The 26,111-nt window shown below is 39.5% G+C and overlaps 1 protein-coding gene across 4 annotated transcripts in view; it reads left to right on the top strand.

Moving 5' to 3' along the window:
* The window catches only part of ITPR2 (inositol 1,4,5-trisphosphate receptor type 2), a 287,303-nt gene that overhangs the window by 20,909 nt on the left and 240,283 nt on the right, over positions 1–26,111 (top strand). For all 4 annotated transcript variants that reach the window (XM_074902357.1, XM_074902358.1, XM_074902356.1 and 1 more), the window contains exons 2-5: positions 11,433–11,503; positions 21,372–21,487; positions 22,665–22,751; positions 23,433–23,591. In XM_074902357.1, coding sequence (XP_074758458.1) covers positions 11,433–11,503; positions 21,372–21,487; positions 22,665–22,751; positions 23,433–23,591 — 433 coding nt within the window. The remainder of the gene's footprint in view (positions 1–11,432; positions 11,504–21,371; positions 21,488–22,664; positions 22,752–23,432; positions 23,592–26,111) is intronic.

The following is a 26,111-nucleotide window of genomic DNA, read 5'->3' as shown; positions in this document are numbered from 1 at the left end:
TTTTGTTGAGAGAATTGAAATGTGTTGATATAAAGTTCTCTCCTACCCTTTAATAACCATGCATAATTCTCATTACTATCAGTGCAAGCTGGACACGTACCAAAGGGTGAGCAGACCTTGTTCAGTGAATTCCTGCAAACCAGTTCATTGACCCTGGAGGCAGAAGTAAATGCTGAAACCAGCAGCAGGATTTTGGGAGCTGAATTACAGGTTGGGTACAAACTTGATGGTGGTTACACTGTTAAACTGAGAGCTGTCTCTTATTTGAAAACAAAACCAGGCAGCCCTGTACTTCCAGAGTGCTGCCTCAGCAAGAAGGTGGTTGGGGAAGGTTCATGTTCCCAGTGTAAAGCCCAAGTTTGTCCCTGGTGCCAGGATATAGCACAACCACGTGGAAGGGGGCCGTGGCTGGTGGGGGCCCATATTGTGTTTCATGGTTGTGGTGGCACAATAGTGCTGGTTGGCCTTGAAGACGGCTTCTGGGGCAGCTAAAGGAAGGTACACTAAAGAATTAATTTAAAAAAGCACTGGGTCAGATGCTTAGCTGCTGTAGAAAAGTGCCATTTGACTAACTTAAGTGGAATTATACATGTTCACACTGGTTCAGGACGTGTCACCATTTGAAAGCCTCTGAAATGAGGCAATTCCTTCATTTGGTATTCTGACAGATAACAAATTTTGTAATATAGAGTATTTTAGTATCTGTATTATCTAAAAAGGGGGATTTTTTTTTAAACTTTAGCAAAAAGTCATATAAGATTTGCCATTGCTGTGTGAAATAAGCACTACAAAATGTGTAAAATGACAGCATTTTGGTTAAGAAATGTTTTCCATGCACATTTTAAACAGTGTGACATTGGTCGGTCTGCCGGATTATTACTGCTTGTGTTACAAAACGGAGAAGGAACTTAGTGTGATTTCCAGGATCTAGATTCCGAGTTGTGATAATTTGTGTGTATGTATGTGTTTGTCCAGATATATGTTAATGTTCCAGAAACTGTTGAGGTTCATTAGAGACCTTACAGTAGTATTTGAGGCTGGTTTCTCTACTTAAACAGTATTTTTACATTATGCTATTACAGTCAAATATAAGTTTTCTAATTCTCTCCTATTGCTTATGCTTCCTTTACACAATAATTATTGCCATTTTGATGTGTAGGTGTGAATGCCTTCATTGCTATTTTTGGTGATGAAGTCACTTTTTGATCACTGGACAGATACTGGCATTTCTCAACAGTATTTTTCAGGGTAAACCTTTCTCTCTGTTTTCATTAAATTGTGTTAACAGTGGCAAATTGAGCCTTTCCAATTCCTTTCATTAGCACACAGTTCTTCAAGACAGTCTTTTCAAGTGAATGTTCAACGTAGCAATGTTGAATGTTCAGTGTAGCAACATAGCTATAGACAAAGCTGAGCAAAAAGCACAGATTCTTCTGGTGCAAGCTGAATGTAGAATTTCTTTTGATTGTGATTATTTCTATCTACCACTGGTTTTGCTTTGCTGTCTGTCTGATCAGGTAACCGTGTGATGAGTTCTGCATGTCTACTTGATTTTGAGACCAGTGATGCTATTGATAGGACCTCTTTTCTGAAGTCACCATATACCATATAAATTTAAGCTACTCAGTCTGATAGGGACTTACTAGTGAACTACATGCCTAAAATTCACGTAAAGATGCAGACTTGCATAGTCCTGAAAATCCCATTTTTAGTTAACAGTGGTCACAGTGTCAGTGTTTCTAATGTGTGTTATGTCAATGTACCTAGAAATTCTACTTTGTCCATGCTTTTTTACACTGGGAGAGCTGAGTGACAGACCTGTTATGGGTAGTTGTAAGGTGTAAGCCAGGAGAGTTAAAGTTACGTGTTTATCTTGGTTTTTCTGATCTACTTTTAAGCAAGCATCGTGTTTATATTGGGCAAAATCCTAGACTTGTTACAGTATTTGCATTCAATATATAGCTGGTTGGAGTAACGAATAAGCAGAAGAGCTGCAGAAGTTAGATTATACTTAAAACCCTTGATCAAAGACACCTCAGGTGCTCCTAAAATAAATAAAGGGACTATTTCGAGATTATCATGGACATGGTATGTGGCCTGTGCCCTGAAGAACATGAATATAAAGCCTCCATTGAGTACTGTATGTGGGATAATACTTCATTTAGACTGTTGAACAGCTGATGAGCAGAAGATGATGTTTTTGGATTTTAATGTATGATAATATGCTCATGAACTACAATATTTTAATACATATGTTCACTTCTACAGTGTCCCACTTCTTAAAGTTTTGTCTTGAAATGATCAAATTTCCAGTTTTAACAGAAGTGTAGTAATTTCTTTACCTTCTTCATTTAGTGTACAATTAACTAAAACTGTCCTTCACAACTGTCTTTGTGGTCAGTAGTTGCATGAACTTAATCAAAATTGAAGGAAGATTTTTCTCTTTTGTTCCACAACACCTGACTAGCTGGAATCTTTTGAGACAGACTGCATCAGCATAAAAATTCTCACCCTTGAATATATACTGTGGATCATACTGTCTATCTTTTAAACAAAACACTTTGCAGACCTCACGAGATGCGTATTCTTTGTACCCTATGTGTAGGCGTGTTAACATAATGTTTTTCTCTGGTTGTTGGAAACCTAGCAGTGAGTGTGTACCTCCAAGAGTGCAGTGTTATCAGTCTTCTTTTGTTGTGCAGTGCACAGAAGGAAGGTGGATGGAGACAGGAGGATTATCTCAACCAGGTCCACCTGGGTCTTTCAATTGTGTCTCAGCCAGGCACAGGAAAAATTGCCAGGTGTTCAGGTTGAACTAGGAGGAAAGCCTTTTGGAATGCTAGTACCTCCATCCTGAGGTGGTTGGGGGTCTCAGTTAACACATTCTGCCAAAGTTGAGTCATCTCAGAGTTATACAAGTAGCCAATAGACAAGGGAGAGAGGAAGGCTGTACCCGGAGGGTATTTTTCATCCTCCTGTTTTACACATTGTCCTGGTTCAGCTAGGATAGGGTTAAGTTTCCCCAGCAGTGGGAAGGATCTCCAGCTGGGTTATTCATACCATGCTGATGTCAGGTCAGAAGCGCGGGAAGCTTTCCTTTGTGGCTTTTGTCACAGGAAGCACGTGCAGCGAGCTGGATGTGTCCATTGTGGTATTTCTCTGTATATCTTGTTTATTGTTACTACTGTTTATTGTTGTTATTATTGTTATTGTTGTTGTTCAGATTGTTATTCATTACAGTGTTGTATTAAATTTCTCCTTATTTCAACCCCGGGGTTTGTGCCTAACTTCCAACCTGTCCGGCCTGAGGGTGGGGGAGGGACAACGGCAACGTGGTCTCCGGTCCTGGCAGGGCCTAAAGCACCACACACATTTTCCCTAGAGTACGTTGTTATGAGATGCCTGTGTCTCAATCTTGACTGAAAAAGGATTTCAGCAGATGAATTTGAGCTAGACACCTTATGCTTACATTGCCGAAATGAGGCCACCAGAATGCCATTTGCCACTCCATCTTCAGGAGAGCTTGTTTTGACAGTGGTGAGCTCACTGGTTGGTGGCAGTGGTGGGTTCCTTCCTGAATAGTCTCCAATATAGCCATGCACTCAGTGCTGACACTGCTGCTTGTTTAAATGATGTTTCACCCTGCAGTGCACTTTTGGGAAGTGTAGGATTATTGGGGTGAAATCTTGGACTCAGACACATCAGTGGATATTTTGTCAGTAAGTTGAAAGATAGTTAAGATTTCACCCAAAAAAGAAAATGTTAGTAATGGAAAAATTGTCCAATCTCCCAGGTGGTGCATATTGTTAGTGGGCTTATGTTCTGCAAGCCACTACTGCTTTCAGCAAGCTTTCCTAATACTCATTTTATCCTTTCCGTTTCTTAGCTTTAAAAGAATGTCTTAATACAAATTTCATCCAAAAAGAGTGTGTTTTCCTGTGCAAAATTTTCTTCTATTGAATGTCTTTAGGCTATCACAACATACTTGTATGGTAGAATTTTATTTGGAAAAAAAAAAAAAAAAGGAAGAAATCAGACATTTTCTTGGTTTTATGGCAATGTAATTTCTTTTTCAAAAGTACTGAGACAGAAGCCATAACAAGCCTGGGACCAGAGTACCAGCATTTCAAAGTAAAGCAGAATTTTGTGTGACTGGGGAATGAGCTGGGTGGGATGGGCTGGGACACCTTCGTTCATTGCAAGTTCCCAAGTCCACTTTTGACAGCAGGAAGTATGTATACTTGGCACCACTGAAAAGTGCCTTAATGTATATTGTATTGATGTGAGGATCTTGAAACACTGTGTGAATGTTTATTTACTTGTCAAAAATTAGTATGCCCAAGCTAAACTCAATACTGTTTTCCTTATGCATAAATGACTTGCCTATTATGCAGGACAAGAAAGTTGCAAAACTGAGACTAAAATTGAAGAATCATCTTTTCTCCCCTCCACTGTAGTCTTCAAATAATGCTTTATTTTACTCTAATAATTTAACTCTATTCTTATAATTTATTTTAATTTGCACAATGTTTTAAATCTAAATGTAACTTTAAAAAGGGATAAACAAATTCTACTGAAGAGATTTTTTTAAACCTTTTACAAGCTGAAAGCATGACTGGATATAATACAATACAAAAGAATAACAAAGTGACATTCAGGATTTATAGCTGGATTACTTAATTGAACATGCAAAAACTGTGGATTTTTTTTCCCTGCTCCGATATGCAAACCTGCAGGTATGATTACAAGAATATATGAATGCACTATCAGATAAGGAAAAAACCTTTAGGGCTGATTATTAGTGCAATTGTTAGTGCAAATGTGGAGCTGCCTCTCTGCATGCTGTTGTTTTGTTTCCCAGTATAGGCTTGGTATCTCTCTGCCCTCCTGTCTCCAAGGCACTTGATAATAGAATTCAAAGTGACCTGTGCAAGCATTTTCCAGCATGGTGAGAATGGCTGAGTGTTCCTAATCTGTGTAGCTGAGATTAAAATGCACCCACATTCTTGTTTTATGCTGAGGATGGGTTATGGTGAAATTTGTTTACTGTTTAAGGTACTTTGAGAAGTTTGGAATATTTTAGATGCATGGAAGTTTGTTTTCCCGGAGTAGGGACATTCATTTAATAGCTTATTTCAACCTGTGGGAAGCTTTGTGTTTGTAGCAATTAAAATTTCTTCAGAAAGAAAAGGATAAAATTGCTAAAGTTTAAGGCAGGCAGGAGTCAGACTTTCTAGCCTCCCTCTGTGCTGCTGCACCTCATTGGCATGTAGTGCACTTCTTGCTTAAATACACTGTGATCCTTCCATTTATCAAAAGAGATTTTTAACTTGTGATCTTCCTAAATGGTACAGAAGCTTAACAGCCTTGCTGTAAGTACAAGGAAAATCCTTTTTATTTTCTGTGCAAGCTGGAGTTAATGTAGGAGACCCTAAAAGATTGCAGATGAAAAAATTGGCTTTGGAAAGGAAGCAGACAGGAAAAAAGACAAACTTCATACAGTGGAGCTAAATTGTAGAGCTGTAAATCATTTGAATCAGGACTGGTAGTCAAAAAGGAGTATGAACTCATATTTTGGGAAGGGCGAGGTATGATGACTATAGATTTTTGTCAGGAAACTGCTTGAAGCAGGCAAGAAGTGGGCTGACCTAGATGCCTGATAAGAGACTCAATGAAATGAAAAATGAGTGGACTTGGAGAAGAATTGGGTGGACCTGATTGTTTTGACGCTTAGGTATTTGATACTTGATTTCCAGGGCAGCAAAATTTTAATAACCTATTGTTCATTATTGGTTGGCTGCTTAGTGATATGACCATTACTTCTCTTCCTGAGTGGTTCCTGTGTGCTGGGATGTGTGGAGCACAGTAGAGGCTTTGCAAATGAGAGCTGCAGTTAAGAAGGGAAGACATGTGTTGGGTGGAAGGTGCTTTGGAGGAGTGTTTCTGATAAGAAGGTTGTGTATGTGAAGGGATGCCTGAGGAGCAAAGGAAGGGCTTTGAGGGCTGGTCCTTTGTTCATGAGGGGGTGTTGAGGTTATGTGTCTTTGGGATGTAACCTCAGCATGATTTATGAGCTCATGTTGAGCAAAGATATTGCTTGGCTCCACTGACAATTAAAATATCCAGCTCTTCTTGCTATGTCTGTTAGCAACATTGCCCCCTCTTCCTGCTGCTGTCAGGCCTTATGCTACTCAGAAAGTCAGTGAAATGTTGATACCATTAAGAGAGTAAAAGCTGAGCTACTGAGTGTCTTCGATTCAAGATACTGCCTCTAACTTGGTTTATTCACCTATTTGAGGAGTAAAGAATACCAAACTGAGTTCTATTTACCCCCTATGTATTATAATAGTTAGATGACAGTAGCTGGGTCTTGCATTTTTTAACAAGTTAGGCACATATAGGCATTTATGTATAGTTACATGTATGAGAGAGTCTGTGTGCTTGTGTGTTTGTTTAAGTATTGTTTTACTTAATAATATGGGCTATGAAAAGTGGAAATCTGTTGGCAGGAACAGATAAAATACATTTCAGGATGATATTTTTTTAAATTGAAGGCACAAAGCTGTTGGGAGATAATGGACATGTGAGCAATCCTGGACATGTGCACGCTCAGCAAGGACGTAGAACAAAGAACTCAGCAACCAACTCCAGGAGATGGGTTGGGCGGAGAAAGACATTTGAGTGTGGTGCTTATTACCCAATCGTGAGAAGGCTTGAAGCGCGTGGACAAAGCTAACTGTCCAATCATAAGGATTGCACCATGTACCGTTCGCGTGCACACGAGAAACCTATAAAAGGGCTTGCTTACCTTCAATAAATGGGCATTGCTTGATCATACTGGTCGTGTGTGTGTCCATATCTCCCGCACAAAGCTAGGATAAATGAGTATTATGCAAGTGCTTTCTTGGACAATCTAAAAAGCATCTCATGTTATAAAGAGCCCTAAAATTCATGAAATCCATAATTTTTTCTGGTTTTTTTTTTAAACATTGTTTTTTGTTCCTCCAGAATGCAACTGTGTCTCAGTAGTGAATGTAAAATAACTCATCACTGTGAACAGTTTTTCTAGGATAATCACTATGCAACTTTTCCTTGACTCTTGCGCTACATCTGCAAGTTGCTAGAAACCTTTAGCCAGTGTTGGGTAATCAGAGGAGCCTGTAGGATGTGAAGCCTCGTCCAGCATATAGGATTCATACCTGTAAACCCAGGTAAAACCATTAGTCTTTTCTGCCAACATACCTGCCTTATCAGTTATACTGCTACCTCTTAGTCCTGCTTCTCTCATCAGTGTGTCCTTCTTCCTGTTTCCCCAAATATACAGTGACAACCCTGCTGGTTCTTCACAGACTCATTCTGATTTCTTTATTTCAGTGAAAGTCCCTACAAAGGCTGCTGCTCTACCCAGTAGAAAAAATTAGTGAGAATTACTGCAAGTTATTGTTGCCCTGTTTCTGCCCAGTGCCCAGGGAACAGAGCGATATTAGAAGCTGTATGGGAAATTTGAAGTTGTTTATATTGGGCAAGTTCTAAATACAAGTGATGAATAGTTTTGAGAGAAGTTGATCACGTTCTTTTGTTACTGAAACAACAAAAATGAGAGGTGTTATATTTGAAACTTTGTAAATATGTTTACACAGGTGCCACCTTATACATGGAATTCACTGCTGCAAGGTGTTCCTAAACTGAATACATATACATGTTTGGCTTTGCATGTGGTGAGAAAGGACAGATTTAACACCATCAAATGATGGGGGGAAAATGAAGGGAGAGGAAGATAGGTGCAGGACTCTGTACAGGTTCATGCTTTGACCACTTCACATGATATGGTGCGCTATCTTGACTAATGCTAAGAGAGCTCAAAGGTGCCTTTTCTTTTTTCCCCTTCCTCTGTTGAGAAGCACACTTTAACTCCTAGGTATTGCTTTATATAGTTTCAATTCATGTTTGATGTGGCTTTGTACACTGTAGCACAAGGTCTTAATGGCTTAAATACCTGCTAGTCTCTGAGGTTGGCTGCATGTGGCAGCACGGTGAGGAGCTGCCCTTGCTTCCTCTGCAGCAAGTGAAAAAAACTTTCACTGGCTTCAGTGCGACAATGACTGCACATCTAAGACAAGTAATCCCATGAACATTGTTATTTTCATATCCTAATTTTGCAATTACTGAATACAAAGGTGTAAGTCCAGGGTCTCAATTATTATTTTGATTTTTTGGATGACTTATCTTAAGACACCAGTGAACTACTGTACAACTTAATTATTACAGCAGTTCAACAATTAATTGGAGGCATTGTGCACAAACCAGGTATTTATTGTGTTCAGGGAAGAACTTGAACAAATAAAATAATATCATACATTTGCAGGAAACTCCTTTTTAATTTATATGTCACCAATATATGAAAAACTGAAATGCAGTCATGTTGTATTTGCCAGGTACTGAATGACAACAGTGGGCACAAAGCAGTATTGTCTGCAGTTCAGCTGAAGAATTAAACCCTTTGAAGTTTGCCAAAGCTTCTTTGGTGATAGTGGCTTGAATATTGGCATAATAGTTTTTAGATCAGTATTTAAATAGCCGGCAGATTTGATGGTATAATGGAATAAATTCTGCCTTTATCAGAAGGGTCTTGTCTGGTGCCCTTTGGCCTCCTGTGCAAACCAGCAAGCAAGTGATCTTAAAACGTGCTGTGCTGTGGTCTGACAGAAGCTGCACTTGCCCAAGATCTTTTGCATAGGCCTGTTGTTCAGTTTCACGCGTCTCAAATGGACTGTTTGCAGGTTACAAAGGTTATGAATTACTGGTTGTTTAATTCAGACACCTAGCAGGCTTCAGTAACAGCTGCCTTTTGACTCGATACGAAAAGTGGGATTTGAATATGTAGAACTGTGTATCAGAGGAAGTGGTCTGTGTTTGAAGAGCCCTTCTGTTCAGTCTACAGAGCAGGCTGAAGTCTTGCATCAGGTGCAGTGTGCAACTCAACTCTCACTACGGTACCATAACAAGCACCTCCACAGTAAACCTGTAGCTACTGAACTTTTTGAAGGACATACTGCTGGAATACAGGATGAATATAATGATATGGAAATTTTGGGGATTAAATTGTTGTAAGACTGCTATATAGACAAAGCAATACTTTATTCGGGTTTTTGTCCGGCGTTGTAAGATACTTTGCAAGAAACAAAGGTGTCAGAACCTGAGACACTGAGCAAGGACTCAGGAGATGATGTTTCTGGTCTGTCATGCCACTGTCCTGCCACATGTCAGTTAATCTTTCTGTGCTATCATTTTGTGTCTATAGCATGGGAATAGCAGCAGTTCCTTTCTCCTTTGTTTTGTCTGATGTCGTTGGTTCCTAATGACTGCAGAACTCATTTATGGTCTGTATGTTTGTGCCTTTAGAGAATACTTAAATGAAAGAGATTGATATTAATTATTAAATGTCTATTCTCTGAGCCTTGGAAGTTTAATGTGTTTGAAAACTGCAGCTAACTGGCTCAGAGAATGTGCAGGATCTTGTTTATTTTTCCCAGCACAGCACCTTATTTTCTCTATGTCTTGTTACAGTGATGTGGTGCCATGATTCAAGTTTCACATTTCATACAGTTATAGTTGTCACAAGGGTGTGCAAATTGTCACCAAGGGACACAAGATGTTCCTTGTGAATTACACTCAGCTTCCAAGGTATTATTGTCCTGTTGTGCTTAAGGGTCAAACCTTATGGGTTCAGTCAGAAGGCCTTTGGGAGATTTTTTTTGAGGGGAGAGTACTTCTTGGCATTGAAATCCTTTGGCAAAGCTTCTATTAAGGTGGTCCTTTCCAGCCCTGTTTCTTCTGTGACTCCAGGTTTTAGGTGCTGTTTATAGGAAGCTTTGACTCATTAGATCATAGACAGAGGGCATCTTGCAGGACTGACTCTTCCTAAGTCCTGCTTTCCAAACCTCACTTTGTTCTTGTTAAGCCTGACCTAACCTAGACTGAAAAACACAACTCTGTAAGGCCATGGCAGGTCCCCCACCTGCTCCTGGAACTGTTACTTCAATTCTCCTTCCTCATTGACACCTCACATTTGCATCCAAGTGTGTTATGAGATCCAAGCTGCTGACTTGCAGAATTCTTTATTCTTTCCACTTCTGTTTCTGGGAGCTGCAACCACAGTGGACAGCTTGTCAGCAGTCAGTTTGCTAGAGGTGGAAGATCAATGGGCATGGGGGATCAGTCTTCCTGTGCTCATGGCTAGATGTAAAGCCTTCATCGACTTGAGTGAAAACTGAACTAATCTGTTGTGTAATTTGGCTGAACCCAAATTGTGCTTTTTTTCTGGCAATTTCCTGACTGTTGTGAAGTAGCAGGGCAGTAGTGTGTCCTTAAACATGATTTTTCCTGAATAATTGTTTAAAACAGGCAGATTATGTACAGCATGCTTCCTGAAAGGAAGCTGAATTTATGTTTAGGAAGTTCTGTGATAAGATTAACAATTCATATTTTTGAATTTTATTGTTTATTTAACTTTGAAAATATTGTGAGAAATATATTTTATTTGTTATTTAGATTTTCTGTTGTGGATTAAATAGATGCTTATTCATTTTAGCGAAGGAAAATGTGGTCCTGTGAGTTTTGGTCAGAGCTCAACCTTAATTCTACATGGAAAGAGGAAAAAGATTGGAAATGGTGAAGAATAATAGCAGAATGTTTAAAGACTAAAATCCAAGGTGCTTTATCAGATTCCTGATTCAAATTCTAGATAAAACAGTGTTAGGAAACAGCAAGTCATTGGAGAAAGCCCCCTGCATGTCCTGATTGTGTAAGCAGATCCACATCTATTCTTGTACCCATGTGAAGGCTGTTTACTGTGCATCCCCTTAAAGTTCTTAGTGGGGATGCAGAAATCTGCAGGCACAGGACAGCTTGCAAGTATAGGGCCAAGCTAACCCACAGTGCTTTAAATGTCCTTTCTTGTATCGGATACAAGTGTGCCTTCCCAGCTTTTTTCTTTGAGGTCTTTTTCCAGGGCTCACTTAAGTGGCTGAATCTTTCTGTTGATTTTGATGGATTTTGGACTATGCCCTAGGGTAATGGCTGTGAAAATCTGACAGCAGCAGAAAAACAAACTGTTTCTGATTCAGGATTGATGGTCTTGAACAAAAGGAAACAAGAATTTTACATATAGCATCAATGTACACAGCGTAACAAAAGGATTTTAACCAGATTTAAATGAAGTGGGATCTAAAACATAGGCCATAATTTAGTGCAATAGAAGAAATCATCTTTCTTGGTTATTCGTAGTACCTTAGAAACTCTATTATTCAGCTATTTTTTTTATTTAAATGGGTAAGCTTCTGTATCTGTGGTGTGACAGGTATGTCTCTGCATTTATATACACTGGTGTAAAATGCATGTTTTAGTAAGTGTAATAACTTTTGTTTTTCTAGGTTAGTGGATGACCGGTGTGTGGTTCAGCCAGAGGCAGGTGACCTTGCTAATCCTCCAAAGAAGTTCAGAGGTTGGTAACTGGGGATTTTTTATTTATTTTTTTTTTTTTTTAATGAGTGACTGATGCATGTTCTAACTCCTTGGGCACTTCGCCTTACCAGACATGTAACTTCTCAGATGCCTTCATGGTTTGTGAACACATTGCTGAGGTTTCAAACTGGAATATGAATGCCAGATTTTGAGAACTAAATAACAAATCAGCAAAGGCACAAGGGGTGGGTGGAAAACATGGGGAAAGGGACTAGTTTTCTTGTAGTCCAAGAGTTGGTTGCTCTGCTTTGTACACTGAACACTGATTCCCCCACTGTGTCACCAACTCCTTGCTTTAGCCCTGCTCTTACTGTAAAGGGGAAACAAGCTTGTGATGTTCAAAACTACTTGACCTGCTGGTTTGTTTATTTTTTTTTTAAAGAGAAGACAATATTTTAAGAACTACCCCCAAATATTTTATTGGCTTTTTGTTTTGCTTAAAACCATATCTGATGTTTCTCGACTTGCTTAGATATGACCTTGTAGATTTGGATAATTTTGCTGTTCTGCTTATTGGAAAAATAACAATGCACTGACAACATGCAGTTTCTAATTCTTGAGTGCTAAAAAATACTCCTGTGGTATCAGCTGTTCTGTGTGTTGATATGCAGGGAAGGAAATAAAACCTCTCAGTCTTATCTGTACTTGGTTTAAGTGATTGGCTCTACCTGTGTCAAAGCAGAGCTTTACTAGCCTGATCCAGACCTTTTGACTTAAATGATCTTGGATTCACACCTGTTATGAGATAAAGACAGTTATGGCTTGCCTGTTTAGAACAAGGGAAATGTGTCTCATGGCTGCTTGTATCTGTCTCAAAGGGTTGCAGTGACATTCTTAACCATATTAATACATTTCCAGGATTATATTATACTGTTGTATGTATATGCTATTAGTGCAAAAAAGTGGTGTTTAAAATATCAAGAGTTTGAAGTTCTGCTTTCCCAAAGTATTCAAGATTTTTTCCATTATATATTCAGGAAGCATCAGCAGTTCCAGTTCCAGCTGTGAGCATTCAGCACATCATCAGATCTTGGAAATTGAGAAAGTGAGGATGTATATTTAGAAACTAGTAGTAATAAATTCCAGTCACTTGCATGATGTCACAGAATAACTTTGTAGCAGAGATGGGGATAGCGTCTAGTTCTCCAGTGTGGCTTTCAGGCTAGCTAACTGTGATTTCATCCTCTCACTGCCTGCAAATACATGTTTAATTCACATCTTCCAGGTTGCACATAATTTCAGGTGGAGGCTCTTTGGACAGTATTTCTGGATGAAACGTATCCAGATGAGACAGGAGTCACTGGAATAGGTTTGCATGCAATAGCATAATTGCAGAATACATCCAAATGTCTAGCATCAAGGAGGTTAAAAAGACAGCCTTAATTTTTTTCATTGTCTGATGTTTGAAGGCTTGGTTTTATAACTTCAGTACAGTGGAGTGCTTTTATCACAGTTCTGCCATGTTCTTTCCTAACTTGAAAAGGCAAAGAAGGGAGAAGTTGAGTGTTCTGTGTTTAGTTTTTTTTTAAGAAAAAAAAAGGTGATTTCAACAGTATCAAGAAGTCTGGGCACTTTGATCCAAGGTGCAAGGTTATTGAACCCTCAACACTACTGGCATGCCATCAGTGGTGGCAGGAGTACATGTGTAGTAGGTAGATGAGATGTCAGAAGGGGACAAGACACAGGCAAGATGTACAGCTGATTTCTGCTGCTGGGGGAATGTACTCCTGAGTTACATCCCACCTTCTGCAGGGGAATGTTTTCTATTAATTGTAGACAGTTTTGGCTTTGTTCTCTATTGCAACTTCTGTCTGTTGCTTGCATAACACAGTTTCCTCTGTTCCCTCTTCCCCACAGCATCTAGCCTTTCCTTTTCTCTAACTCAGATAATTTATTTCTCCCTTTCCTTCCTTGCCCCTAAACTTGTTACTAGCTACTTTCCTTCTCCTCACTGCTGACTTTTTAGCTCCCTTTGGCTCCAGCAGCCTCTCTTCTTGTCACTCCTTACCTCTTTTTGATTTGGGATGTACATACCTGAGAATTTTGAAATGGCTTGCTTATCTATTTCTAGCATTGTGGTAATGTGAAAATTTGGATGAAATATGTCTATAAGAGAAGCTAAATTAGCAAAAAAGTGAGTTTTGTCACCTTAATTGATGCAATCCACTATGCTATAACATCATGATTATATTGTTAGGGGCCGCATCTTGTAGTGTTTTCATGCTGCATCAAGTACATGTAATGAAGTGGCATTCAGGAGAATGGCTGCAACAAAGATAAAAACCATTGTTTTGTTGTTTTCTCCTTCATATTACAAGTCAAATTCTAAGTGTGAGAATAGCAGGGGTTTTGCTGAGAACACAGCAGAAACTTGCTCTCTAATTGGGATTTAGTGCCTGGTACCATGGAGGTGTCTGTATTATGGGAGCAATCAAAAACACATTTCTGTCCTGATTTGTTAAATTTCTTAGCTCTGCTCAAGAGCAACAGAAGAGTTGCTGGATGTTGTTCTTATAACCAAGAAACATGGGAAAAAACATCCCCCCCCCAAATCTTCTGGGAAATAGCATTCAGTTAAAATGGCAAAGTTAATAAAACAAACAAAACCTGCTTTGAGTAGGTTCTTGACATGAAAAGAAGACATAGGCATAAATGATTAATTGAATTATTAGACATAAGCAACTAAAAATAGCATCTAACAGCAGGAAGAGTAAGGCCTCTCTAGTAACAGGAACTGCTGTCTGCATGGTTTACAATGTTTTTATCACTGATAGCTGAACTGGCATTGGTTTGAGGTTAGAGCATGACCTAAGAGTCAAAGAAGTATGAGAAAGGCATTTTCCTAGCAAGATGTTTAGATTCCAAGGACTGACTCTAAAAATCAACATCAGAGAACTATGTTTTCTCTTTTTTAGTAATATTTTATCAACCCTTTCCCCAACAGAAAAAAACCCCAAAGGACTGTGTTTTCTAACTACTTGTATCCGTCCTACAGAGTTCACTCAGAGATCAAATTTAGGTACTGAGCTGTTGGCCTGAACTGAAAGCCTACATAAAGAGGTGCCTCAATAGGAGTTTTTGGTTTTGTTATGTGTTTACTTTCTTTTTTTTTTTTGGAATGGGTGTAGCTATTCTAATTGCTTCAGAACATCCTACAAAATGGAGTATTTTTAAGCGAAGGAAATCTGTGATTGGTTTTCATTTTGTGTCCATACAAAGAAGCTATGGTCCAGATTTCCCCTTTAGTCATACTGCAATGAGCCTGGAGTGGTTCTGTGTCCATCAGAGTGAATATCCAGATTTGCATGAGTGCAAAAGAGGGCAGAATTGGGTCCCACACATGTTTCCTGAGGTATATTGGAAAAAAAAAAAAAGCATTTACTGTTTTACAGTTGAATTTAAGGGACTGATCAAGCCAGGTGCTTCTTGTCCTAATTCTCAATTCCATCTAGAGTTGTGATGGAAATGCTTACCCTGCTGCAGGGCCAGGTTCACAGAGGGTAGGAAGAGTAATAGCGTGTGCCAGAACTCTTGTACCTCTGAAGAAAAATCACATCATGAGCAAGAGAACTGCAAGTTTTCTTAGACTGTGATGTTAAACACACTTCGGCTTGTTGCTGTTATCTTCAGTGGGAAACACTTTCAGCTCCCAAGGTGTAAAATAGCATAGATAAGACCTGCTTGTTGGTCAAATTTAGCAATGCTGAAAAAAGGAGCACAAGTTTCTCTTCTATTTTAAATGTAAAATGACCTAAGTTCTTAAACTGATTTAAACTTCCTTACATTTTATACCCCTTTTTCTTGAGGCATCTGTGAGGAAAGTGTTGTCCGGGTTCTTACATATTGTCCTCTTGTCTTTCAATTTTTAGTCTGTTCTAAGATTTTTCTGACATTGTTCTTTCCTCTTCTCTCCCTTTCATTATGTTCCTCTGTGCTCTCTCTCCTTTCCTCCTCCTACCCTTTCCTCAGCTATCTGCCATTTTCCTTTTTACTTGCTGCCTTCTACACCATTTTGGTTTGTCCTTGTGTTTCTTCTTGTTTGTCTCAGTTCCATAATTGCTTTAATTTCATTCCAACTCCTGATTGTTTTTTCTGCTGTCCTCCTTGGGACTCTTCATTGCCCCAGTCCTTGCTGTCTCACATTCCTCCCTGTCTTTGCTTGCTTCAGCTCTTTTTTACCTTTCTGTTTTTTTTTTGTTTGTTTGTTTGTTCGTTTTTTTTTAAACAGATAGGTGTGTACACACTGTGATTCAATAGCCCTATCACTTCCACTTACTCATTTGTCAGCCTGCTGGTTTAAGTACAGCTCTGTGATGTGTTTCTCTATCACGAAAGTCTTCAATGATGGGCAAGAGTTGAATTTCTAACACTTAAAAAAAAATAGAAGGGGGGGGCAGGGAGAGAAAGCATCTGACAAATACTGTTCTAAGCCGTCTTTATCCAATATCAAGAAACATTTAAAAGGCATAATATGAGTTATTTTCCTTTTCAGACTTCCTGAGTGTAGTTACTTTTTTGCTCAGAGGATGTGCTCTGTGTGGTTGTTCCACCCACTGTTGCCTTTTGAAGACTGGTGTTTTGTGCACATTCGTAGGCTCGGGCAGATGGTCAGTTCTGTGCTCAGTGCAGCCTCTGTGGATTGTCTCCCGCACACTGGGAGTTAATGCGTTCCATCTTTTTGATTGTTCTGATTAATAAAGGTCTTTTTCCCCCCCATAAAATGAGTAATTGATATGTGCCTCAGCACTGATAATTTGTCGTATTTCCTTCCTTTCTAATAATTCAAGGTATAGTGTAGGAGGATAAGCCCGGAGTGTGACCAGAGAGAGCTTCTCCTTTTTTTCCATTTTGTAAAGAAAATCGAAGTGATTTTTATTGTTTTAAAAATGTGCATGTGGGCTGGTGTGGGCCATGTTTCTCATTTTCTCCATTTCCACTTCATGCACAAGTAATTGAAATTTTGCCTGGAAGATTTTGTGGGTATGAGAAAATTGATGAAACTACAGAAGCTGAATGCATTAGAGTTCAGTAAGTGAAACTTGCTGATACTTTTAAGCTATTTGTTTTAAAGCTTCTTGTTTATCTCTTGTAGTGCCTACTTAATTAGTGTCCTCAGGGAAGCATTTAAGTAAAACTGAAGTAATGAATTAGGAACTAGTACTATCCAAGAATGTCTGGAGAAATTAAAAGAGATGGTCTGTTTCATGAGTGGGTTGCTATACTGACCTTCAAGAGGTCTGAGCTTTTGATCTACTGGGTGTGCTGGAAAATTGCTTTATAATCTTATGCCTCAGTGTCTCTTTTTTCCTATTTATTTAAACTATAACTTCTCAAGAGCAGGCACTGCTTCCTTCCTCCTCCGATGTTTAGGACCATAAAGCTTGCATTTATATAGTATCCTATTGCTGCTCTAATAAAAGTGATTGGAAAAAAACATTTAAAAATAATGAGATGACCTATTATGAATGTATCTGGAATCTTAACAAAAAATAGGGAAAAGCTTGTCTGGAAACAAAGAATATGGGGATTTTTTTTGTCTATAAATTGAGGAAAATACAGTTGAAATACTTATTTTAAAAAAGTTCTTGGTAGTTCAACTTCTAAAGCACTAATTGGAAATCAAGAGAGCTGTGTCGTGCAGCATGGCTACAGATGTGTGGTGGCTGAGGTTTTCTAGTGCCTGCTTTACATTTCCTTTTCTTTGAGAACTATCATTAGGAAGAATTCACCCCATTTTGGGAGGCAGACCCACACAGTAGTGGCTGCACATCTTGCATTTCTCTGCTGTGTGGTAACACTGTGCTTTGAGACTCTGCATGAGGGTGGGAAGTGGTGTGTTTACTCAAGTAGCAGGATGTGTGGAGAGTAACTGAGAAATGAAGACTGGTCCTATGAAAAGAAGGTATTGTTATGTTATTGTAAATTTGTTCTCAAAAGAACTCTCTAAGTCTTAGTTTGAAGTTTTAGAAGGCAGGCATTCTTTATTGCAGCGCAGTGGGGGTTATTCCAGTTGCAGTGGGGGTTCATTCCACTTAAAGTGCATACACTAAAACAAAAGTTCGTCCTTTATATACCCTAAAGACATGAATAGTCATACATTTTCCAAGAAATCTCCACCTTTCTGCCTATCTACTGTATTTACATAATGCTGGTGTTGCAAAACTACACTACACATGCATAGGGGTCTAGGGTGGTTGTCAGTGGTCGTTTGGGGAGTTAGCCATCGTCTCCTTTTTCCCTTTTATGGTCATGAGTCTTTTGAGGACAATTTCTTCTCCTTGGATGTTGTCTGGCCAGGCTGTTCCTTCTTATCTGCCTTTTTTGAGCATTTCTGCCAGGATGTATCTATTATCAAGATTCGGATATTTTCTCTGTACATCTTAATCACTCAGGCTTTGTTAAATACAAAGTTAAACATTGTTTGGTAAAAGAATTTAATATTCCCCCCTTTGAGACTTCCAGGTATACACAACTAGGTACAACATGACCACATAAGGTATAATGGAATGCTTCTCTTATCACTACTTGTTACAGGCGTCAGCTTGCAGGCACCAACTGCTTGCAAGCATCAGCTAGCACGCATCAGTTACTTTCCAGAAATAAGTGTTTCATGAAGTCTCCTGAGAAGGCACGTTAATTATGGATTCTTACAGAAAATAATAGCAGAGATTTTGTCTTATGAGCTGAAATCCTGATACTCAAAATTAAATCTCCTACAACATACAGCATTTTGTAATTGTTTGCTTTTTACCTTTTTGGTATCCAGGATATTGTAAAAGTTACCTGTAGTTATGTACTCTTGGTTGTATGATTTGGTTCTCATTGTAAACATTCCCCTTTGAAATGAAACTAAACACCCTTGAAATGTGGCTGTATGTGCTTTGATAAAGATTTGTAATATATCCTAGGAACAGCAACTTAGGGCTGTGATAAGGGAGCAAATCAATGAGGCCTCTAGGTCAGTGCCAAGGCAAGTTCTACCACTGACGGTGGTTTTTGTATGGACAAGTTTCGTCACTGTGGATAGTAGGGGAAGATCAATGGCTATGAAGGGAAGAGGCAATGCAATGGAAAGCTTGCTATATTGATGGCCAATACATGAGAGGTCAAATGTCATATTTACAGAATTAAAAGCATTGCAGCTTAGTTCGTGGCTTGAGAGCCAACACTGTTGCAAACTGCCAGCTTTGGGGATGCAGGTGGTGGGAGGAACATGTGTCATGGTGTTACTCTAGTGGTTTTGGCAGCACTAACATCAATTTAGCTGGGTCTGATTGTAGTTGAGAGAGCTTCCTGGTTTATTTTAAGTAATGAGAGTTCATTTTTACTTAGGAAAGGCAAGGCCAGTCTTCACACTAGATTTCCCTTTCCTCTTCTGTTATGTTACAAGAGGTGTTCCTACTGTAACACGGTTTCAGTAACTCCTCACAGGCTGTGAGGAGATGGGTATGTTGGATTTACCTCGGAGGAACAAAATCTCCTCCTTTTCCCCCCTGTGTGAAAGACTAATTCCATTGTATTGACAGTGTTGAAAATGAGAATAGGATCTGCCTTGATATCTAGCATCTTCTACAGAGAGGTTGTGAATTTGACAGTGAAGGAAACGTTTCTCACCACAACTTCCCACATGTGCTGTTGTGGATTGGAGAGCTGGAACAAGTCCTAGGTAGTTAGCAACTGCAGATGTTAAACTTGCTCTGGAAATTAGATAGTGAGTAGGACAGCACCATAAAAGTTGACCTGATTCAGTGGTTAAAGACCCAGACTATGACTTTGGGATAGTTCCCTATAGCTTACCGTTTTGACATTTTTTGTGACAGTAATGGGTGAACAATGAGATTAGACTGTATTTAAAAATGACATGCAAGGCTGGTAAATTCAACAGGGTCACCTATGCATTGATTCAGTGTGTAACTGAAACATCTACTTACTATTGATATTGCAGTTGCTATTTCATATTGCAGCACCTTTGCTATCAAAGGTAAGGGTGGCTATACAGTGCTACTGGAAAGGAGGTCTTTGGAGAAGGCAGCAGGAGAGCTGAGGGTAGAGAGGACTGTTTTCAAATTATTTTGTGCTATGTGATGTGTATGCCATTATGTTGGGTGAGGTAGTAAATAAGCACTTCATGTTGACCACATGGAGCTAGCATGCTTGTTCTTTTTCTTTTCTGTATTTTTGTGAGTAGCACTGTCTGTGCTATACTCGGTGCAATGTAGCTTCCCAGTGGTGTTGCAGTCTCTTCATGGGAAGGTTGCTTGATGACCAGCAGAGAAGTGATCTTGCTGATTCTGGCCAATTTGGGGTGTCAGGGTCTGCGAGATGTGCTTGTGGGATCAGAAGAGAAACTTTTTTATTCTTAGTCCAGCCCAGGGGCAAAACCTCTTTGAAGTAGGATACATTGCCACTATTACCTGACTCTAGCTTCTGCTGCAGTTGGGTGGCTGGGAGTCAGGTAGGAATAGTTGCTTACCTGGACAAAATTCTTCAAAGGTTGTTCTCATCTGGGGGTGGATTAGTCTGTGACAGTTAAATATGGAGGGCTAACAGTTTGGGACAGACCTCCCTTTGACATCTGTAAATTGTAACACATGTTGGGGAAGAGTTTCACACAATAATACACATGCAGTCCTGTATGTTCTTACTAGTCTCACAGCAGAACTCTGATTGCTAATTAAAACTTCTCTGTCCCTTCCTCTTGTCAGTTGGTACACATGGGGTGTGAAAGGACAATTACATCTGCCGAGTAGAATGTCTTTCAAGCCTAGCTTTTAGAGTAGTTGATTGGGACCATGCAAGACTAGGTGTTGTTTATCACTCTAAATGTAGTTGGATTTGGATGAATTGTGAGCCTCTATTTCCAGTCTATAGGACTGTCACTGGCCCAGAAAAACCCAGAAGTGCTGAGTCAGGGAATTTCACAAAATTTAGTTTATTGCTAATTAACATTAACATTAAATTATTGATTCTGATATTGGGAAATAAGGATGAACAATTGAACAAGCACTTAGGGAAGCCAAGGGATGCTTCCCTACAGACACATCGCTCCCTCTTCTTGGTCCTCAGCCCCATTGCTGCATGCTGCATGTTGTCCCTGCAGGGAAGTGATGAGGAGGGGATGGGGGTCAGGGCATTGCAGCTCACTTTGCTGCTTCTCATTTCTGACTCCATGGTTCCCCCATTGGCTGCAGTCTCCTCGGGGTGTACCTCCTCCTCTGTCGTAGTTTGTGCAGCCACCCCTCTCGGTCAACTCTTCTCAGGTGGTCTTCCCTTCCTCCTTACCTGGCTTTTTGCCTGGTCTGTTGGATGGTGGTGGTGGTCAGTTCGTGTCACTTAGTTGTTTTAACAGTTTTTTTAAATCAGTCTTAGTAGACCTGAATACTGCATTAACCTTTTTGGTGGCTTGCAGCTGAATGCCTTTGCAATCCTTTGTTTCAGCAATGCCAGAAGGAGCAGGGCAGCCAGTTGTATGGCATACAGAAAGCAGGACTGTTTGTTCAGGGTTTTGCATGTCTTCAAACAGTGTGTTTGTAACATTGTGCTGCAGCAAAGAGCACTAGTAAAGCAGCAGGCAATTTTGCATAGGCCAGGCTCACAGCCTGGGATTCTGACAAAGGTTGCAGAGTGGTTGCACAGAGTGGGCATGTGTGAGGCATTGAAGGCTTTAGGTTCAACTCGGATGTTCTGCCACTCTGTTCATAGTATTATTGCCATGAAACTGTTTGGTGACTATGTGTAAACACTGTATCTAGGTGTTTCTGGAAAAAGAAAACCAACCAAACCATACTTAAAAATAAAGGCAGTGTCTTTCAGTGTTACTTATGAGTATTTCTTTCAATCTTCCGCAGACTGCCTTTTCAAGGTGTGTCCTATGAACAGATATTCAGCTCAGAAGCAGTACTGGAAAGCCAAGCAAGCCAAACAAGGAAACCATACAGAAGCAGCACTGCTGAAGAAACTTCAAGTAAGAGACATCTGTATTTGTAATCTTATCTCAATCTGCAGGCTGTAGAATTACAATAGAATGAGAAAGAATAATAGTAAGTGCATGGGAAACACCATGGTGGGTATTATTATGCTACCATAGGAACTTCATATTCTCCTTAGCTCTCCTACCTTCTGACTGGCATTATTGCCCCACCCAGTTTTTTATCTTACTTTGGGCTGGGGGTTGTGCCTTTGCTATAGGCAAAATAATACTTTCAGAAGTTTTATAAAGTAAAAATTAAGTTGTTAAAATTAGGAGTGGGCCCTGATTTACATCATGCTATTATTTTTGAAGTCCTTTCCAGGAGTTAGGTGGAAGGGTGGATGAATATTTTCAATGCTTTTGTCTGAAAGTTCCTCAGAACTGCAATTGTTTTTGTTTACAGTCTAGGTGATTCCTCTCTGAACCATTGGGTAGATTCTGTTTTGCATCAAATACAGTGTGGATAGAGCAACTTCTCTGTCTCTGAAAAAGAGCTGGCCTGATGTTATAATTCAGTTAATAAGACTAAGTGAAAACAAGGTCATGTCAAACCCGGCTGATAGTTTTATGTGCAGTGGAGAGGCTGCCAGTGCTTCCATTTAAAAACAGCGACGAAGGCACATGGTGTGTGGCTAGAGCTAGCTACGCGGCAATTGGAGCTACAAGCTGAGAGTTTGTTCTGTGGCTGTGTTTGACCCAGACTACTGTGCTTAGCTTTGATTTTGCAATGTGTGACCTACTAGCTTTGTTTTGTTATATATAAAGTCAAGGTATTTGTATGCAGTTGAAAACCCAGCAAGTAACAGGAATGGTGACAAGGAAAAGCTAATCATAGGCCCTTCTTTTTCTTTCAGGATGAAATAAAGCACCTGGAATTAATTTTCATGCTTGAAAATTTTTAAAATAGCATGCATCCATAAATTGTGACTGAGTTTCTATTCTGTGTAATAAAAGAACAGAATCACTACACAGGGTCTGGGTGATTATAGTTCAGAAAATTATGCTGCAGCAGGATTCAGGGGATAATATTTTCAGTGCAGTAATGCTTGCAGGGTGGAGGAAACGTTTTAAATGTGATGGCATTTCCTTTTTACACTATCTATTCTAGTAGCTGAATACAGTACTGAGTACTGATTTTGTAAAGTTTAAAGAAATAATCATTCTCTTGCAGCATGCGGCAGAACTGGAACAAAAGCAGAATGAAAGCGAGAACAGAAAGCTGTTGGGTGAAATTGTAAAATATAGCAATGTCATACAGGTAAACCTATTGAAATCCATTTTCCTTCTCTCAGAGCTGGAAAAGAAATAGTTTCATTTCAAGGTTACAGTGAAAATGAAACTAACCGCTGTAATCAGGATTGTCAAGGGTCAGGTAAACAGAACTTGGTGAAGTTTACAATATTGTGTATTTCTGTCTGTTTTAAAGCCTACCAGAAGTGCTGTATATTTATGTTTAAATAATAAGTTGTAATATAAATTTTACGTGTAATTTTTGCTGCTGCAGTTTAGAATCTGAGTGCATATATGTATCTTTTATTTTCAAGACTTATTTCAAAATCATATTATAGAGGTGCTGTGCAGCTCCTTTTAAGTCACTGAAGTAATTTGTGCTTCATGACATACGAGACAGATGTTCTGAAGTGCAGTACAGATTTCTTGTAATGGGTGAAATTCCTGAAAGTAACACTGTAAATGGACCCTTGCCCTACCTGTGTAGTATATTCTGTAGAATTGATCACTGACACATTTCTCTCAATCTGAGATATAGCATCTGTTTTCCTGAATAGCAGTATATTTTGATAACTCTCTCTAGTTTTATTTTGTCTTTATGTATGGTATGAATAATCACTACAGTGTGAAAGCCTATGCCTCCTCTTTTGACTGAAGAGAGAAAAAGCAACAGCTGTAGTATTTTTTTTTAATTATTGTTTGTTCATAGCTACTGCACATAAAAAGTAACAAGTACCTCACAGTTAATAAGAGATTGCCGGCTCTGCTAGAGAAGAATGCTATGCGGGTGTCTCTGGATGCTGCAGGGAATGAGGGATCCTGGTTTTATATCCAGCCATTCTGGAAACTGAGGAGTGAAGGTGACAACGTAAGTAATATTGAATGTGTAAGAAAGAGAAGGCAGAAAGTTTCTAGAAGATACATGATTTCTTTGCTACTGGCATAAATCATAGTGGATTAAGAAAAAAATGTTTTAAACAGTGCTTGGGACTGTTAGCTTTTATGTTTAAGTAGAAAGTGTTACCAGATTATATGGTCTTGAATCTGAAATGTTGTCACATGCATATGAGCCTCTGATGATCTATGTTGGGGCATCTTTGCTAAGTCCACCTGCTGTGTGCAGGCTTACAAAGCTTATAATAAGTCATAGTTTACACTATTTTTTTTAATTTTAAAGTGGTTTTTTTTTTTTAGTATTCTGGGCAACATTTTTTCCAAGAGGTAAGCAGGAAATACATCAGCTTTCTTTAAATCTGTATCACCCCTCTATGGTCAGAATTGGTGGTGGGTCTTCTGGGTAGGTTTCAGTAGGAGCCTTGCATGCTGGTAAGAGGGAGAATACGTATGAGAGCTCTTTGCTACAGATCTGAGTTGTGCCATGAGATCAAAACTTCATTTGGTTATGGCTTGGTTAAATGCCTGCTGTCAAATTCAGATCTGCCTCTGGGAAGGCCACATGATGAACTTGTGTGGTTTTATATTGTAGACCTGACTGATAATGTTTGGCCACTCCCCTGTGAAGTAATCAAGAAAAGAGCCCTCTCAGGATCTCAGACAGGAATGCCTATTTTCTCATATATTTTCTTTCATTAGCTCTGTGGTTACCCAGCTCACCCAGGATGAGTGTTGTTGCCTGCAGCTCCTTTTGGAAATCTGTTGTGGGGAGGGGAGGGACTGCATTCCCAGATCTTGGTCAGAAGTCCCTCAAGTCCTAGTCTTTCCCTGCTCGACACAGTGATCAAAAGGGTGTGTGAAAAGCTCCCCTCTTCCGCAAGCCTGTTGCAGAGAAAAGCAGCAGACATGAGTAGCCCTCTGGGGCACCTCTGCATAGCTTTTTAGAAGAGCAGTGTTGTGGATCAAACATTAACCTGGTATTCCTTTCTCTCTTTGGAAAGAAAAAAAAGGTGACTTTCTGCTTTAAGGTTCTGGCTCAGTTTCTTAGAATAACATTGGTTCGGCATTTTCTTAATGTCTCATGCCTGGGAAATAAGTGCATGTCATGCTCTCCAGAGTGAGGACCTTGGGTTCCCAGATTGTGATCTCAAAGCCATCGTGAACCTTTATAGCTGAGAGGAGCTGAATGTTCTTAAGCCCTATAAGTCATCCTCAGTACTATAGAGTTTTTGATTCAGTTTTGCACTATTGTGCAAAAGAGTTTGGAAGCAGTTTTGCTGATCTGAAAAGTTTGTGGGTCATCACAGTGATTGCTGTAACATTCCACTCCGCAGACCTCTCTCACATTTTTTTCCCTGTGGGGCTGTATTTGACAGGCTCTGAGCTACAAGGGATGTGAGGGAAACTGTCAGGTTTACTCCTACTTAGTAGTCTCCTTTGGAACCTACCTGCTGCTCATTTTTTTCACCAGGTGTTGCCTTTCAAAACTGGGAGCTTGTCATTATATTTTACAGAGGGAAGTCTTGAGAACCAAGTTTTTTCTCCTTTACACCAGGCTGAAACATATGTGATAATTTTATTTGCAAACTTCCAGTGCTAAACATTAGTCCATTGGTGACTTTCTCATAACTACTCTGGCACATTTCCACCCCTTCAACAGTTATCAAAACTAGGCAGCTGTTGTAAGGGGTTACAGGGGTAGCAAGTGATGGGGGAAATCCTTCGTTTACCCCTCACAGACAGAGAGATGCTCCAGTTTGTTTCCCAATTCTTCCCTCTCGGTTACTCCCAGACATGTGCCCATTAAAAGGCTAGTTTCTGGGGAACTCATCTACAAAGCCGAAGACCACATAAACTGGGTCCCACTCACTAGGCTAGCTTTTAAAGGGCTTTATATCTTTTTGTATGCTTCAGTGCATGGAGTTAGCTTGGTATATCAGGCCCTTATTCTGTTTGGAAATGTTGGGTTTCTTTATTTTCAATTTCTGTGCTATAATGAGGAAAATCCCTAAGAAAACACATTTTAGAAAGTCTGTAGAAGAGTAGAAGTGAGTATTGAATTACTGCTTGGATGACTGCTACAGTGTCAGATAAGGCAAGGTAGATCCAAATATGCCATATATCCTAAAATGAAAGAAGGTTGTTTACTCTGGAGCGAGCTGTGATATAGGAAGTCATGTCTGTGACTGTCATCACAGTTGTTTAGCTTTGTGAAATATTTTAAAAATTATTTTTTCGGAAGGAGGCTTAGCTTAGCTTCATTAGCAACTGAGTAGTTATGCAAGTCAATGAAAGTAATGAAAAAATATGGCTGAAAGTTTACAGTAATTGGCATAATTGCAGTTTTTTATTCAGACTTTTACCGAGCGTATACCAGCTCTCCTTCAATGGAAGATGTAAGTGATTTAGGTTAGAGCTGGTTCCAGTTCAACTCAATAGCAAAATGTGTACTGATAGCAGGATTAGATGTGTGGATTGCATTTTCAATTGTCTG

The sequence above is a fragment of the Athene noctua genome, chromosome 3, assembly GCF_965140245.1.
Source record: "Athene noctua chromosome 3, bAthNoc1.hap1.1, whole genome shotgun sequence".
Taxonomy (NCBI): Eukaryota; Metazoa; Chordata; class Aves; order Strigiformes; family Strigidae; genus Athene; species Athene noctua.
Note: the sequence above shows the minus strand (reverse complement) of the source record. Positions and strands in the feature narration are given on the sequence as shown.